This window comes from Trichechus manatus, unplaced genomic scaffold, assembly GCF_000243295.1.
Source record: "Trichechus manatus latirostris isolate Lorelei unplaced genomic scaffold, TriManLat1.0 scaffold00025, whole genome shotgun sequence".
Classification (NCBI taxonomy): Eukaryota; Metazoa; Chordata; class Mammalia; order Sirenia; family Trichechidae; genus Trichechus; species Trichechus manatus.
The window spans coordinates 16,498,581-16,517,205 of NW_004443961.1; the positions used below are offsets into that span (position 1 = coordinate 16,498,581).

An 18,625-nucleotide genomic window follows, 5' to 3' on the forward strand; every position below is an offset into this window, starting at 1 on the left:
AATAAATTATAAAAAAAAATAACAGTCATCTATAGACCTAATAAGGAGCCCTGGTAGCGCAGTGGTTAAAGTGATCGACTGGTAACCAAAGTGGGATATAGAACATTTTCTTTATGAACTATGTTATGCCGGTTGACCTAGATGTTCCCTGAGACTATGGACCCCAGCCCCCAGCCCCAGCAACTCAGTCTTTCAAGGTGTTTGGCTATGTCTAGGCAACTTACATGCTTTTGCTTTGGTGCAGTTATGCTGACTTCCCTTATATTATGTGTTGTCTTTCCCTTCACCAAAGTTGATACTTATCTATTCTCTAGTTAGTGATTCCTCTCCCCCTCCCTCCCTACCCTCATAACCATCAAGGAATGTTTTTTTCTGTGTGTAAACCTTTTCTTGAGTTCTTATAAAAGTGGTCTCATGAAATATTTGTCCTTTTGTGACTGACTAAATTCACTCAGCATACTAAGTTCCAGCTTCCTCCATGTTATAAGATGTTTCACGGCTTCATCGTTGTTCTTTATCGTTGCTTGGTATTCCGTTGTGTGTATGTACCATAATTTGTTTATCCATTCATCTGTTGATGGGCATTTAGGTTGCTTCCATCTTTTGCTATTGTGAATAGTGCTGCAATGAATATAGGTATGCATATGTCTATTCGTTTTACGGCTTTTATTTCTCTAGGGTATATTCCTAGGAGAAGGATTGCTGGATCGTGTGGTCTTTGTATTTCTAGCTTTTTAAGGAAGCACCATATTGTTTTCCAAAGTGGTTTTACCATTTTATATTCCTACCAGCAGTGCGTTAGATTTCCAGTCTCCCTGCAACCTTTCCAACTTTTTTTTTTTTTTTTTGGTTTTTGGATTAGTGCCAGTATTGTTGGGGTGAGATTATATCTCACTGTAGTTTTAATTTGCATTTCTGAAATGGCTGATGATTGAGAGCATTTCCTCATGTTTCTATTAGCCACCTGAATATCTTCTTTGATGAAGTGTCTGTTCATATCCTTTTCCCGTTTTTTAATTGGATTGTCTTTTTTATTATTGAGGTTATGAAGTCTTTTGCAGATTTCAGAGATTAGACCCTTATTGGATATGTCATAGCCAAAATTTTTTTCCCAGTCCATAGATTCTCGTTTTACTCTTTTGGTGAAGTCTTTCGATGAGCATAAATGGTTTAATTTTTAGGAGCTCCCAGTTATCTCGTTTCTCTTCTGATGTTTGTGCATTGTTAGTTATGGTTTGTATTGTATTTATGCCATGTATGCCTAGCATTGTCCCTGTTTGTTTTTCTGTTTTGTATTGTACTGCTGTACCAATAGCACTTTCTCAAATTTTTCCCTTCTTTGGGAACTTTCTTTTTAATGCCTGTATAATACTATATTTTATGAATTTACCATAATCTGTTTAACTCCTTATTGTTTGATATTTGCAGGTGTAGTCTGTTTTTCACTGTTAGAAATTTTTTAGTGATAAACATATTTGCACATGAATCTTTGCTTGAATTTCTTGGGTCAGAGATTTGAACTTTCAAAGAATTTGTGAACTGAACTTTTAAAGAATGTATAGAGTATGTGACCAGCAGCAGTTTATGAGAGTATTCACTTCCTGACATCCTCTCCAGCTCAGTGTGTGTGTGTTTTGTCCTGAAATAATTTAGGTATAAAAATAAAGAAAAGTTAATGAATATTCATATACACTCTACTCTGCTTAAGAAATTATATATATATATATACATATATATATATTTGTGGTCCCCTTTGTATTCTTTCTGAATCCCAAGTATTCTCTCCCTCTGCAAGCTTTTGTACCTGAAGAAGTCAGATAGTACTGCTCTTAACAAAGTGCAATCTCAGTTATAAATGATTTTCTGTTACCTATAAAAGGAGTTCTAAAATTGCTTCTGTAAAATACAAAAGTTCTATGAATATTTGTCAAAGAGGAAAAGGCATGAAGAAAATAATCACAGGTATAGATTTATTACTTGTGTTTCTGTGAGATATTCTAAAGATTAGTCCAATTCTATAATGAGGGCATGTATTATGAAGCATATTTTTCATACTGAGGTTAAAACAAAGAAAATAATTAATTTTTAAAAATTATGACATTGTAGTAGTTTGCTAGGGATCTTTGTAAGTTTTGAAGAGATAGACGCTCATAGTCTCCAACTATTTTTGATTTTACTTAACTCTTGAGCTTCAATAAGATAGGGATAGATTTATTTTGGAATATGAAAAATAGGCAAATGTCTTTAAGAAGCTTTCTATTTCTTGAAGAAATACCAGAGGATATTCAATATTGAGATTTCTCGATCGCGGAAAAAATTGTGTAATTTCTTTTACTAATGTTGATCTTTTTATCTAAAGTTCATCCATACGATTTTCATAAATCCATTGCCGTCGAGTCGATTCCAACTCATAGGAACCCTATCGGACAGAGTAGAACTGCCTCATAGGGTTTCCAAGACTGTAAATCTTTACCGAAGCAGATTGCCACATCTTCCTCCTGCAGAGCTGCTGACCTTTTGGCTAGCAGGCAGGTGCTTTAGCCACTGAGCCACAGGGCTCCCTATGATTCTGTTAAGGACCTTAAATCCTTTCCCTCAAAACTAATTATTGGATTTTTTTTTTTTGGTTGGCAACATAAGATAAGATTAATATTTTCTACATATCAAATATATTTCTTCTAAAGGTAGTGATGGGTTTATTAACATTTTATCATAGACAATATGTAGATAGAGTTTATATAGTCCATGGAAAAGTGATCGATTAAATAATGTATATGAATATTTCCTTCACTGAGTTGTAGATTCATAAGTTTTAAGAAGTTCTTGAGATATAATTCACCCCTGACCTCTTTAAGATTCTGATTTACCAAGGTTTAGGATAGGATTGGGAGACTTGGTGGTGCAGTGGTTAAGAGCTTGGCTGCTAACCAAAAGGTCAGCAGTTTGAATCCACCAGCTTCTCCTTGGAAACCCTATGGGGCAGTTCTGTGCTGTCCTATAGGGTCGCTATGAGTCGGAATCAAGTGGATGGTAAGGGGTTAGGATAGGATTGAGGTATCTGCATTGAAAAAAAAATCTTCACAGGCAGTTCTGACCTTCACCGCAGGTAAAGTACCATGATTCTACAGAAGAGAATCTAAACTAGAAAAATGAATACCAGTTTTAAAGACTGTTAAAAAAATTGCACATCTTTCATTGGAATGTGTTGGATATTTACCACTAATGTCCGTAAAGAAGTTATTTTTAATAATTAGTGGTTAAGAACACAGGCACTGGAGCTAGGCTGGTTGGTTTGGAATCTTGGCTCCACCACTTGTTAGTTTTGTGACTTGAGCAAATTATTTACTTCTCTGTCTTGGTTTTCTTTTCTGTAAAATGAAAGTAAGAATAGAATTGTTTTAAGTTAATATATGTAAAGGAATTATAATAATGCCTAGCAAATGGTAAGTTATTATTATTATCCCCCACATTGCAGTTTGACTTCCTTTTTAGTTCGTTTTTGTAGAGACTTGAGAAAAGCCAGTTAGTATCTTATAGAATAGACTTCCAATAGTCACTTCCAGGTTTTTTGATATTATTGTTCTTTAATATTACAGCTTACTGATCCTTTAAATATTGTCTGTTGTACTTGAATTTGAAAACTCAAATTCAGAAATGTAGCTACATCTTAAATTGGAGATGTTTAGGGTTTATCAGTGATAATGCTTTTTATTTTTTCATATATCCATATTTCAAATGAAGCATGTATAAAAACTGCTTTGTTTTTCTAATTGTTTTCGTTTCTAAACACTGCATTTTTGTATAAATCTTGTAGTGAAGATATGTTTTGCTTGCTTTTTAAAATTCTATATTTATAATCAGGTAGACTCTTAGATACTTTTTTCTTGTACACACTCTCCAACCTTCAGTCTTCTTCTTTTTCTTTTTTGATCTGGAAATGAAAACTCAGTCCTGGGAAATGAAAACCAAAAAAGGGAACAAGAGCAGCAAGATTTATGTTTAATATTTATTTGTATGTTTATATAGGATATGCATGCTATATCCTCTTGATATGAAATACTTGTATTTAAAGTATCTATGTAGGATGATAGATTATCTCATATTTATGTTTACACTCAAAGTTTAGATGCTTAATAAGCAGGCTGTTGTGTTATAGTATATACTTTCACCACTGGGAGAGCCTCCCCCTGTGTTTATTCCACTCCTAACACATGGGTTGCACAGCTGCTGTATGGTTGTACACTGTCCCATGTGTATCAGGCCAATACAGCCTGCAAAGGGGTTGCATTTTGCAGCATGGTAGTAGCGTGGCTGGTTGGAGACCCCAGAAGTGTAGCTGCCAGAATTCTGCCATCTGGCAGCAGTACTGCTAGGCAGCTCCACACAGGGCATAAATATACTTTTGCTGAGAACTTTTCCTGTTGCAACAGCCCTGGATGCCTAGGCAGAGATGTGGATGGATGGGAGGATAATCAAAGGAACTAATAGAAGGGTGTTTAGTTAGAAACACTCTAATGTTCAAGGTGAGAGAAAGTCCAATAAAGTATGAAGAAACTCATTTGAACTTTGGCTATAGATGCAAGAAGCTTGCCAAGTACTCTTTTCAATTTTATGAAAACCTTTAAATTCAAGAATTGTGAAATTGTAGTGAAGGTTAGTTACTTAAAAATTTAGCCTTTATATGCATGGCAGAAGGTAATACAGAAGCATAACTTTTGCATTTAAGGTAAAATAATTGTGATTGCCCTCATTTAATGAAGTTTAATTTTGGTTTCATTAAAAATTCCCAGAACATTGAACATAAGTCAACATTCCATGGAGAAGAAAGTATTATGCAGCTTGCATGTGTGCATATCTGCATATCAGAGCACAAAATATTGACATGATAATTGCAGTCAAGCCTGAGTGAACAGTGGCCTGTGGGAATTCAGCTGGTGTTGTACCAACTGGATGGCTGCTCAGGACACAGTTTGAAATGCAAGGTGCAAGTTAGCACTTTATTCAGCACAGGCAGGCATCATTGAAAAATCCTTGGGGGCAACCCTGGTGATGTGCAGATGTTAAAACAGTCTGTTCTGAAGTGCTGATATTTTTGAACACTGTAAGAGACTTCTAGATTCTGGGCAAAATATATTTGCACAGTTATTAAAGACATATAATATAAAATCTTTTCCAACTCTTTTATGGTTGTTTTAGATAATAAATATTGCATATATTGCAGAAATATCTGGGCATGCAGTCAAAAGGGAAGAATCATAGGAAAATCAGGAACTAAATGAAGTCATTTAATTTCTAACTATAAGACAAGAAAAGGTTTTCTTTTGCGTTTCAACTCTGTGTTTGGAAATGGTGTTGAATGAATAAGCATATCTGATATAAAGGCACATTATTTAGTAACATATATATTTTTTTTATTGTGCTTTAGGTGAAAGTTTACAGCTTAAGTTAATTTCTCATACAAAACTTGATGCACATATTGTTATGTAACACTAGTTGCAGTCCCTATAACGTGATATAGCATACTCACCATTTCCACCCTGGGTTTCCTGTGTCCATGTCCGTTCAACCAGCTCCTGTCCCTTTCTGCCTTCTCATGCTGCCTCTGGACTGGAGGCTGCCCATTTAGTCTCGTGTATCTACTTGAACTAAGAAGCACACTCTACACGAGTATTATTTTATGTTTTATAGTCCAGTCTAATCTTTGTCTAAAGAGTTGGCTTCGGGAATGGTTTTAGTTCTGGGTTAATAGAGAGTCTGGGGGCCATGTATTCGAGGGTTCCTCTAGTCTCAGTCAGACCATTAAGTCTGGTCTTTTTATGTGTATTTGAGTTCTGCACCACACTTTTCTCCTGCTCCATCAGGGACTCTCTGTTGAGTTCCCTGTCAAGGTGGTCTTTAGTAACATATTAAATCTAAAGTTATGTTCTATTAAATTATTCCTTCTTTGTTTAAAGATTTCATTGATACTCCATAATTTACTGATTCAGATTCAGATGTTGTAGTCTGATTCTGTTCTGTGTTATAGTCTGGACCTACCTGATTGAACAGGAGAAAAAAAAATCATTTTTCATGTGTCAGGCTGACTTCTCCAACGTAATATTTGGCTTTCATATAAAGTTTAAATATATATATTATATTGAAAAATAAAATTTAATAGTTCTAAATCCCAGATTATATATTAAAAATTAAGTTCTGTCTAAAAGCAAAATAGATATTTTAAGTATACTTGGACTTTTAAAATATTTTATATCAAAGGTTTTATATGTATTATGATCTGCTGAAATATTTTTATTCAGAATATTAGATTTTTTAATAATTGTTTTTACTGTGGAGTAAAATGTGTTTTAAAAATATTTGTGTAACCTCTCTTGCAAGTTTTCTTTTTTTTAATAGTATTATTCATAGGTACCATTCTAGTAATTTATTACACATATTCAAAAGTAGAAAATAGTAGTTTTGAAAGAGTTCATGAATAAAAGGGTAAATAATATGATGATGGTATAGTTCTCATTTCCCTAAACTTCCATTTTTATCAATCTTACTGTTTTAGAATCTTAATGTTTACTAGAAATTGGGGATGGTGTTTAAATTGAAAGTCATCAGTAAGTATAAAATCTGAATATTAGTAGATTCTGTACCCAAATGAAAGAAAAATTAAACTAGCTTTATTTTGTGCATTATTATTATCTGTTAATTAAGAATAATCAACCTCAGTAAGTTTTGCTTTTTTATTTTCTTTTGTTTCCTAATTCAGACCAATATCATTTCCTCATTTGTAGTTAAATGTTTCTTTTAGACGCTAATATTTCATTTTTGACATCTCATTAAAAATGGGCTCAAACCCAGAAAATATGATCCTGTTGTATTGTATAATATATGGCATGGTCTGTAACACAATAAAATTTTGTTTCTTAATGATTTAGAATAATTTCTCATATCTTTGAGTTTGAAAAACGGCAAAAAGTTAGTGTGGTAATTCATGTGGCTAAGTACAGCAATGTTAAACGTTTAAATTGGTAGTACTCTCGGGAAAAGTGATTGGAGCTTTAAACTTGTACAAATTTGACAGCCTCTCTTCACTTCATTTTTCATCCTAAAGAAGTCTGCAAATATTCTTAGCTCACATCATTATTGCACATCAGTGGTTCTAATTAGCTAAACAGGAGTTTGTCTCAGTCATTGATCATCATCAGCTTCTTGACAGTGCCTTTTTTTTTCGAGGAATGCTTTTTTATGTCTTGTAAATACACAGAATATGTATTAATTAAATGGACCAGACTGGTTGGTGATATTGTAAACTTGAAACAACTTTTTCTTCATCTTATTATTCTAAGTAAAAAATACTGTGTTCATATGGTAACACTGGTTTCTCGTGAAAGCATTTTTCTGTTTTGAAAATACTAGACATCCCACACCACCAGGAGGAGCTGCTGGACAAATGTCCACAAATATTTTGAATTGTGAATTTTTTTCAATTTCAAAATTATATCACATAGCAGTCAATTTTGGAGCTTTTTGGTTATAAATTAATGTCATTGAGGTATATCTTTGAAGTTCTGATTCTACATGGGGATTTATATTCGATTTATGATCTGTATTTGCAATATTATATCACATGCCTTAATCTATTTTGAGGAGTGTGTCAGTTACTGTTTACCAGTGATTCTCAGACTTTAATGTGCATCAGAATTACTTGTGACCCTGTTAACACAGATTGTTGGGCTCCACCCTCAGAGTTTCTAATTCAGTGTGTTTGGGGTGGGCTGAAGAATTTGCATTTCTAGTTAAGTTCCTAGGTGATGCTGATGCTGCTAGGTTTGGGGACCCATACTTTGAGAACCACTAGTTTAGACTGTGAGTCAGTTGTGTACAGACTAGTGTTACAGGAAATAATCAACCTGGTGACCAAGCTCATTTTAAAGCAGCAGTAATACTTTTGTTTGGGTTTTGTGGCACTTCATCTAGTTCTAAGGAGCCCTGGTGGCGCAGTGGTTAAGTACTTGGCTGTGAACAAAAAGGTTGGTGGTTCAAAACTACCAGCCAGTCTGCAGGAGAAAGATGTTGACAGTCTGTTTCTGTAATGATTTACAGCATTGGAAATCCTATGGGCAGTTCTACTCTGTCCTATAGGGTGGCTGTGAGTTGGAATTGACTCAACCTCAGTAGGTGTTTTTTTTTTTTTTTTTTTTTGTAAGTTCTATTCCTATCTCATGTAAAAGAACTTTTGACACTAGTGGGAATTTTAGACTTATTAAAGAAGAGTAGATTAGAAAGACTCTTAACTGTGAATGAAACTAATTGCTGGAATGTTAAAAACATATTCATAGTATATCCAGGAAGGAACTTAACAGAGGCAGTTTCTAACTTGGAATTAACATCTTGACTGTCTTAACTTGGGTCTGTGTCTCTGGGTAAACTCTTTCATGCCCTGCCCTTTGGGATTTGAAACCATTTTTCTCCCTATGTATATAAACTGAATGCATGTAAAACTCCTTTATAATACTCATGATCTTATGATGGCAAGTTCTACCTGCATTAAATTTGATGATGGAACTTTATATTATATAAATTATAAGTAGGGAATACATAGAGGTTTGCATTTTTCAGGAGGATCCCCATCAAAAGGTTAGAAAGAGAATGACATTGCCAAGTACAAAATATGTGTGAAAAAGCATAGAGTTTGAGGAGATCTTTGTATATTTCGGATGCAGGTCCTTTATGAGATATGTGTTTTGCAAATATTTTCTCCCAGTCTTTGGCTTGTCTTATTTTTGCAGCCGCATCTTTCTCAGAGCAGAAGATTTTAATGTTTATAAAGTCCAACTTACCTATGTTTTATGATTTGTAATTTTGATGTTGTGTCTAAAAACTTATCACCAATGCCAAGCTCACATAGAGTTTCTGCTATGTTTTCTTCTACAAGTTTAAAATTTTTGCATTTTTATTGAGGTCATTGATCCAGTTTGAGTTAATTTTTGTGTTAAGATGTAAGATCCATGTCTAGGTTTATTTGTTTGCACGTGGACATTTAGTTGTTCCATCACCATTTGTTAAAAAAGACTATTCTTCATTGGATTTCCTTTTTGCTTTTGTCAAAAAATCAGTTGACTATATCTGTGTGGGTCTATTTCTGGGGTCTCCATTCTATTCTATTGAAGTAGGTGTCTATTTTTTCACCAGTACTACACTATCTTGATTACTGTAGCTTTATACCATGTCTTGAAATTCGGTAGTGTGAGCCCGCCAACTTTGTTCTTCTTCAGTATTGTATTGGCTTTTCTAGTTCCTTTCTATTTCTATATAAATATTAGAACCAGTTTGTCGAGAGCTACAAAATAGGTTGCTAGAATTTTCAGTGGGATTATGTTGAATCTACAGATCAGTTTGAAAAGAACTGACATTTTAACAACATTGAGTCTTTTAACCTATTAGCAGGGACTATATCTCTATTTATTTAGATCTTCGATTCCTTTTATCACTGAATTGTAGTTTTCTGCATATAGACCTGTGCGTATTCTGTTAGAGTTATACCGCAGTACTTCTTCTTCTTTTTTTTTTTTTTGGTGCTATTGTAAATGGTATTTAAAAAGAAAATCAAGTTCAAATTGTTTGTTTCTGATATGTAGGAAAGCAGTTGACTTTTGTATATTGACCTTGGATCTTATAAACTTGTACTTGCTTATTTCCTCTATGAGTTTTTGTTTCTTTATATTCGTTGGAGTATTCTACCTAGACAATAATAAGATCTACAAATAAAGACAGTTTATTCTTTCCAATTTTTATACCTTTTACTTCTTTTTCGTGTCTTTTGTACTAACTAGGACTTCCAGAACCATGTTGAATATTGGTGGCTAGAGAGGACATCCTTGCCTTGTTCTCTGTCTCAGGAAAAAAGCATCCGGTGTTTCATTATTATGTATGATGTTAGCTGTAGGTTTTTTTGCTTGATGTTCTTTATTAAGTAGAGGAAGTTCCCCTTCTATTCCTAGTTTTCTGAGAGTTTTTATCATGAATGGATGTTGGATTTTATCACCACATTTTTTTTTCGCTTTGCTGAAGTTTTCTTTAGCCTGTTGATATGGTGGATTACGTAATTGATTTTTGAGTGTTGAAACAGTTTTGCATAACCAGAATAAATTCCACTTGTCTGTGGTGTATAATTATTTTTATGCATTGCCAGTTTAGATTTGCTAATGTTTTCTTGAGGATTTGCATCTATGTTCTTGAGAGATACTGTTCTGTAGTTTTGTTATAATTTCTTTATCTGTTTTTGGTATAAGAGTAATGCTGGCTTCATAGAATGAGCAGAAGTGTTCCTTCATTTAGCTCAAAATATTTTTTAACTTAAGATTTCTTTGACCATGGGTTATTTAGAAGTGTGTTATTTAATTTCCAAATATTTTAAGATTTTCTTGCTAGCTTTCTGTTATTGATTCTTAGTTTAATTCTGTTGGTCTGAGAGCATATATTGTATGATTTTCATTTTTTTAATTTGTTAAGATGTGTTTTATGGTCCAGAATGTGGACTATCTTAGCGAACGTTCCATGTGAGCTTGAGAGGAATATATATTCTGTTGTTGTTGGATGGAGGATTCTATAAATTCATATTGGATCAAGTTGATTAATAGTGCTTTTCAGGTCACCTGTATCCTTTCTGAATTTTTGCTTGCTTGATTTATCAACTACTGACAGAAGGGTGTTGAAGTGTCCAACTATAATAGTGAATTTGTTTATTTCTCTTCTCAGTTCTGTCAGTGTTTGCATCATGTATTTTGATGCTTTTTTATAGGTGTATATACTTTTTAGAATTGTGTCTTCTTGGAGTATTGACTCTTCTGTCATTATGTAATTCTCCTCTTTATCCCTTGTAATTTTCCTTCTTTAATGTTTGATGAAATTTTGTGTGTGCATATGTACAGGCATACACCCACACACAAACTTATGCCATAAACAAATAAAATAGAAATTTGATCTATAATTTGAGATTATATATTTGCAATTAATGGCAAATGCCATGTATTTTTAATATATGAAATAGTCCTATGAATCAATATAAAACTAAAATGTAAAATGACAGATTTATATATGACAGGCAATGACAAAATAGGAAATTAAAAGGACATACATTTCTGAAAGTATGTTTAATTTTACTATAAATAAAAGTAACAGAAAGAAAGCCCAGTTGAAGTCAATGGACTTTTATTATGCATTAATTGTGCTATTAATGAATGGTAAAGAGAAAGTAACAGTAATATAGCAATGCAAATATATCAGTAGTCATAATACATATATTTATAAAATTTCAAACATGGTTTACTCCAACTCTTTACGTACTCTGTGCCTACATTCAGAAAGCTGAAAATGGCTGGAGAAAAACCCTCAATCATGATGACTAGTCTTATGTAAATTTATGACCACTGCTTCTAGTGCCCCTTAGTAAAGCCTGGTAATCATCTTTTTTCCCCTCACTTTCTCAATATCCTGGATGACTGTTTCTCTCCACTCAAACCTCCAACACTTCTTTTCCCATTCTGACTCTTGCTTCCTACACCACTGAGAAAATAGGAATGCTTAGAAGAAAACATTACCCCTTCCCATGACCACACGTACAAACGTGCTTGAATCTGTACCCATATATTTTCTTTCTATTTATTTGTAAGAACTGTTCGTACTCCTCTCTAAGGCCAAACAAACTCCATATGTGCATTAAAGTTTATTCCTTCTTGCCTCAAGGAACTAACGATGTCACTCTGCAATCTCCTTTATCTCTCCTTAATCATCACTATCTCTCACTGTTCTGCATCATACCTGTCAATGTACACATGAGGCTATTTTATCTCCCATCTTAAAATATTTGATCTCACATTTCCTTTGAACTACTGTCCCATTTCTCTGCTCCTCTTTACAGCAAAATTCTACAGAAGTATAGATTTAACTCACTATCTCCAAGTTTTTTTCTTTCTCCAAAACAGTTTTTGTCAAGATCACCAGTTACCTCAACACTGCTAAATCTAACAGTCAGTTGTCAGAGCTTAACTTCTTTAAGAGTTTGCAGCATTTGGCACAGTTGACCATTCTATAAGTACTTTATTCACCTAGCATTCTCTCTTGGTTTTCCTGTTCAGTTACTGGCTTATTTTTCTTGGTATCCTTTGCTGTTTTTTTCTCATTTTACTAACTTCTAACTTCTGGAGTGCCCCAGGACTCAACCCTTGGGTTTGTCTATCCAAAATCATTCCCTGGGTGATCCCATGTGCTCTTATGGTCTAAAATATTTGTCCTACTCTTAAGGTCATATTTTTGGCCTTGACTTCTTTATTGATTTCATACTTGTTTATCCAGCTTCCCACTCCTCTTGAATGTCAGTTAGATGCTCAAACATAACATGTCTAAACCCCCAAATCCTAATGCTCCCCAATCTTATTCTACCTATCTCAGATAATGTCTACTCTATCCTTCCAGTTGTTCATGCAGAAGTCTTGGATACATTCTTGACTCCTCCCTTTCTTTCACACCCCACATCTAATGCATCAATAAATCTTGTTAGCCCTACTTTTAAAATGTACAGAATTTTATCACTTTCTCAACACCCCTAGAACTAACGGTCTTGTCCAAGTCACGTTTATTTCTCACCTGAGGTGTTGAAGTTACCTCCTAACTGGTCTTTCTGCTTCTACTCTTGACCCCTAGAGTCTGTCCTCAACCCACCAACCAGTATGATCCTTCAAAAATATATTGTGCATTTACTTATATATTATTTATCTTGAGTATCCATGCACCAATGTTAATAATAAAAAAAAGAAAACAAACCCATTGTTGTTGAGTTGATTCCGACTCATAGCGACCCTATAGTACAGAGTAGAACTGCCCCATAGGATTTCTAAGGAGTGGCTGGTGGGTTCAAACTGCCAACGTTTGGTTAGCAGCCAAGTTCTTAACCACTGTACCATCAGGGCTCCATTAATTAGCACATTTTAATTCTATGAAGGTTGCCACTTGGTTTATTTTGTTCATTGTAGTATCACTAGACCTTAGGACAGTGTCTGTCGTAAATTAAGTGCACAATAAATGCTTGTTGACTGAATGGGTTAATCTATTAGATATGACTCTCTTTTTATTTATTCTGGTATGTACTCAAAGTGCTCTTTCAATCCGATAACTCTATTTGATTCTAAACTTTCTCAGCAGTTACCTCCTAAAAATATTACTTTATCTCTCATCCCACAAACATCTGCTTCTGGAACTCATTAGGTATATATTGGAGTTTTCCAGTGAAACCTACACGTCTCAGCTGTATTTTCGTATCTGTTAATCTCAGCATTTTTCTATGCCATGTTCTTCATAGTAATGAATCTCTCATTACTATCCTCCTTTTTCATTAATTCTTTTTGTGTCCAGTTTTGAGCTATTGTGTTTGGTTGTTTTTTGATTCAATGGTTACAACTTTTGTTTTAAAGATTTTAATAGATTTTTAGATCCACCTATGCTTATTTTTATAATATTTGTCATTCTTTTATGACTCAGAATCCTAAACTTACTCATTTTTAAAGTCTTTTTCAGTGTGTTTAGTTACTTTCATTTTATCTAGAGTGATTGCACATTCTGATTATTGAGTTTTGTGTTTGGGTGTGTGTTCTTGTGCTTTGGATTTTTTGTATTTGCGATCACATCTTGTTGCTATCGTTCATGATCTCTTCCTCTTTTTCCACTACCCTCCCTTGTTGTCGAACCTCTTTTTCTCTCTAGAAATTTTGTGCTTGCTACTGAATTGACACCTCCACTTCATTACCCTGAAATAGGTTTTATATTGGTAGTTTGGGACTCTTAGCTCACAGTGACATAGTGTATTTGCCATATTTAGTGTCTGAGCCATAAGGTATCTTGGCCTAGTTCCTGTTTACAGTGCTATATATCTATAACCTTTTACTTTCTACACTTCCATATAAGCCATAGTTCCAGGGAAGGGTTAGCAGGAGATTCTTCCAGCATCCTTTCATGAGTTGGGAGCCCTTTCCCATCTCTAGTTTCGAACAAGAAGCCCAGCTCTTGTTCTTCATATTGAGCAGCACACTTTTTATTTCCTATTATCCCCAGGAGCCACACTCCTTTCAAACTTAGTGTGTATCTGGAGCTGGTGAACAGCAGACAGCAGCTTTATTCCCATTCACAGCTTTATATTTCTGTTCAGTTTGTGAACTCCTTTGTATTCTTCTACCAGTACCATCAATTTAGAGAAGAGAGGAAACCTCAAAGTGTGAGCTTATTATGTCAACTTGTTGGAAGTCTAATGACGTATCTTTTATGCACTATTATATTTTCTGAATTTATCTCTCATAATTGGTGGTATGCTTTTCAGATTGGTGTCTCTTCATTCTGATATCCCTTTCCACCTTCTGAGGTTTAGATAATAAGCCCTTTGTTTCATTTCACACTTTCTCAAGTGAAGATTCTTTCCTTCTTCTTATCTATATGTTCTGTGATTCGTGAGTGATTAAGGTACAGATTCCTATTTTTTCCCATATTTTAAAATTAAAAAAAAATGTAATAAACCAATGTCCAATAAGTTTTCCCCCATTTATGACGTAAACTGACTAGCAGTGAGCCCAACTGCGCGGTCTTTAGACCTTTGTTCCTTCCCTTCCCCTCCTTTTCCTTTTGAAAGCTATATTTGTTTATTTGTTGAAGATAGTCATTGTTTGTATTTTGAGTTTTTGTTATTTGGAGCTGTTAATGAAAACTAATTGCCAGAGAACTATTCTTTGCTTATATAATTATCATTTAGTAAAGTTAATAGTATTCTCAGAGACTAGACACGTGTAGTATGTGTCAGAAATCTAAAAATTCTAGTTTGGGATGTTGATTATTAGTAAATCTTGACCCTCTATCTTTTGAGAATCTTACTTATAAACATTAAATATTCTTTATATAATCTTGTGTATGCAATTTTGTAAACATGGTTAAACAATCTTTTAAAGATTTTTATATCATGTACCTAAATCTGGAAATGAAAATGTTCCTTTCAGTATGAAGTTGCCTTGTCAACAATTATAAGTTGCTGTCACTTGCCATATGGTTCCTGATTCATTCTGAAAGAGCTGTCAGCCTCAGATAATTTAATTTTCTGTATTGTTAAATGACGTTCATAATCAGGATGTGAAAATTTAAAGGATTAGCTACCAATTATGACTAATAAACTGTCAATATATATTTTTTTGTTTCTAGAGAAAAACAGAAAGCTGAAGCTAAAGATAGAAAAATTCTTGAAATTTTGCAAGTCAAGGATGCCAAAATACAAGAACTAGAACAGGTTGGTGTTATAACAGAAAAATACAAAAAATTGCTATATTTTAAGATAGTAGATCTTTAAAATTATTTTGAATTGTTTACAGTAATGTTCATTAAGAATATCAGGGTTAATGGTCTTGGGGAACATCTAGCCCAATTGCCCTAGCATAGTTTATAAAGAAAATGTTCTACATTCTACTTTGGTGAGTAGCGTCTGGTGTCTTAAAAACCTGTGAGCGGCCATCTGAGATACTCTACTGGTCTCACCCCTTCGGAAGCAAGGGAGAATGAAGAAAACTAAAGATACAAGGGAAACATTAGTCCAGAGGACTAATGAACAACATCTACCATGGCCTCCACCAGACTGAGTCCAGTACAACTAGATGGTGCCCAGCTACCACCACTAACTGTTCTGACAGGGATCACAATAGAGGGTCCCGGACAGAGCTGGAGAAAAATATAGAAAAAAATTCAAACTCACAAAAAAAAGACCAGACTTACTGACCTGACAAAGACTGGAGAAACCCCGAGAGTATGGCCCCTGGACACACTTTTAGCTCAGTAATGAAGTCACTCCTGAGGTTCACCCTTCAGCCAAAGATTAGACAGGCCCATAAAACAAAATGAGACTAAAAGGGCACAACATCCCAGGGACAAGGACTAGAAGGCAGGAGGGGACAGGAAAGCTGGTAATAGGGAACACTAGGTCGAGAAGGGAGAGTGTTGACATGTCGTGGGGTTGTTAACAAGTGTCATAAAACAGTATGTGTACTAACTGTTTAATGAGAAACTAGTTTGTTCTGTAAACCTTCATCGAAAGTACAATTAAAAAAAAAAAAGAGTATCAGGGTCATTATGTTAAAACATTACTGTTTTTGAAATCACTGTAGTCAGATTATTCATTTTTGTCCATTGCTTATAACACATTGTTTTCTGAATTAATAGGCTATGGTATTTATACATTGAAAGTCTTTAAGCTAAGATAACATTTATAGTATTACAGAAGTATCTAGCGATTATTCATTGTTTTGTTGCATTTTGCCTTTTTTAGAAATTATCACTTAGTTCTGAAACTTGTAAATTTTCAAATGTTTCATTTGTAGGAAAAAATCAAAGAATAAAAATCATGAGAGTAGGATGATTCAGTTTCATCTTTTGAAAATGCGTAATTTTCAAATTAGTACAATCCTATTTTTACATATAATCCGTAAATTATATAATATGTAACCAGTATATTACCACTGCAAAAACCCATGTGAGCAGTGGTTCCAGGAACTATTTTTAAGAGATAAACATCTTAGAAGTAGAAGCATAGATATTTACTATAAAAATGAGCTATATCATTATATAATAACTTTTCTCACTATGACTTAAATTACATAATTTTTCTGGGTTAAATGGAGGTAACTTTTTGGCAATTTATTGTTCTTCTAACTTTTGAATCTGTTTTCTTTCCTAGCCAATTACAGGGTCATTAGAACTTTGATCTAAGGCCAGTTATTGTTATAAAGTTGTCTTATAAAAGGATTAAAAGTAGAAGTTAACTTAGGTAAGATATTCAATATCTAACTTAGATATCTTGCTTATTTTTCCATTCTTTACATCCGTATAAACTCTTTCTAAAATGGAATATAGATTCCTACATGACACACAAATTTGAAATTGATACCATCTCTAAAGCTGTTTTTCCTCATAGAAAATGCTACAGTTAGCACCATAATGATAAAATTTTAGAAATAACATTTTTGTCAGTTTGTTCTGAAAAAAACAGTTGTATTTTCCACCTGTGTATAGAACAATATCAAAATATGTTCTAAGACAGGTAAATATTGTCATATACCCGGTCTATTTATTAGGCTAGACTAAGCTGCTATAACAAATAGATAAAACAATATGACCGAGAAGTGGCCAACTTCATTTGCACTCACATTCTGTTGGGGAAAACCATCATATGGTCACCCCAGGATTCAAGAGGTTTGGGAATTATGGACCCAGGCTGAGCAGTCTCTTCTCAGTAAAGCATATTCAATCACACTGCTCTAACAAATTACTATTACTAATTTTCAGTAAGGGCAGAAAAGTTTTTGTACCACTGTACAATATAAAATTATTTTAAAATTTGCATGTATCTTATCTGTTAAAAATTTATTGTTAGGTATGTTTTGAAACATATGTAATATATTAGTACAATAGTTTATATATTTATAATTAATAAAAACCTATGTATGTAGTTGGGGCCCTGGTGGTGCAGTGGTTGAGAGTTCAGCTGCTAACCAAAAAATAAGCAGTCTGAATCCACCAGCTGCTCCTTGGAAACCCTATAGGGCAGTTCTACTCTGTCCTATAGGGTCTCTGTGAGTTGGAATCAACTCAGTGGCAACAGGTTTGGTTTTTTGGGTATGTATAAGGAGCCCTGGTGGTGCAGTGGTTAAGTGCTCATCTGCTAACCTACAGGTGGGCAGTTTGAACCCACCAGCTGCTCCATGGAAGAAAGATGTGGCAGTCTGCTTCCCTAAAGTTTACAGCTTTGGAAACCCCATGGGGCAGTTCAACTCTGTCCTACAGGGTCACTATGAGTCGGAGTCAACTCGACGGCAACATTTATTTTTTCTTTTAATATAGTGGTGATGTTTAAATTTGTTTAATGTGTGTGGTTTGTGATCAAAAACATGCAGATTCCTGACTTCTAACTTGGTTCTCAAACTTTAGTATGTACACCAGTTATTAACTTACTGCCCCTCTGCTCCAAATCCACCCTTTTTTTGCCTTCCTTAAAGATGGCTCCCACTGTTCACCCTTAGGACCCCAATTATTTATATCCTTCCAAAATGGAAAACACATTCAGTCCCTCCCATTACATCATCTCCAAATCCAGAATCTCAGATTTTGAACCAGATTCAGATGTGATGTAGTTCCTTAAGCACAGCTCTTCAGAACAGTTCCTCTCCACCTGTGAAATTAGAGAGACAAGTTATCATTCCCCCACACACCCAACATACAGTGGTGGAACAGACGTGGGATAGCTGCTTGCACGGGGAAAAAAGGGAGGTTGAAAGGCTTCACTGGTCCATAGCAATTCTGAAATACATTTGGGCAAATGATGGGCAAATTCTGTTTCACCTGCAGCTGGCAGCATCTCAGGTCTCAGTTCAGACTGATTTCAGTCTGCCCACACATGCACGGTTCAGGCATCAGCCAGAAATATAGTCAGTGTTTATACACAGAGTTTAAGATTCAGTTCTTTCTTGTTGCTCTGGTTGTCCCAGGCTCCTTCTCTGGTTTCTCCAGCAGAAAGATGGCAGGTTTTTCTGTCCAAATCTTACATGCCACATATCATGTC

General features: G+C 34.5%; 1 protein-coding gene across 1 annotated transcript in view; it reads left to right on the forward strand.

Annotated features, from left to right (window-relative positions):
- The window catches only part of LOC101346121 (centlein), an 86,317-nt gene that overhangs the window by 27,034 nt on the left and 40,658 nt on the right, over window positions 1-18,625 (forward strand). The window contains exon 3 of the mRNA XM_004373509.1: window positions 15,223-15,307. Coding sequence (XP_004373566.1) covers window positions 15,223-15,307 — 85 coding nt within the window. The remainder of the gene's footprint in view (window positions 1-15,222; window positions 15,308-18,625) is intronic.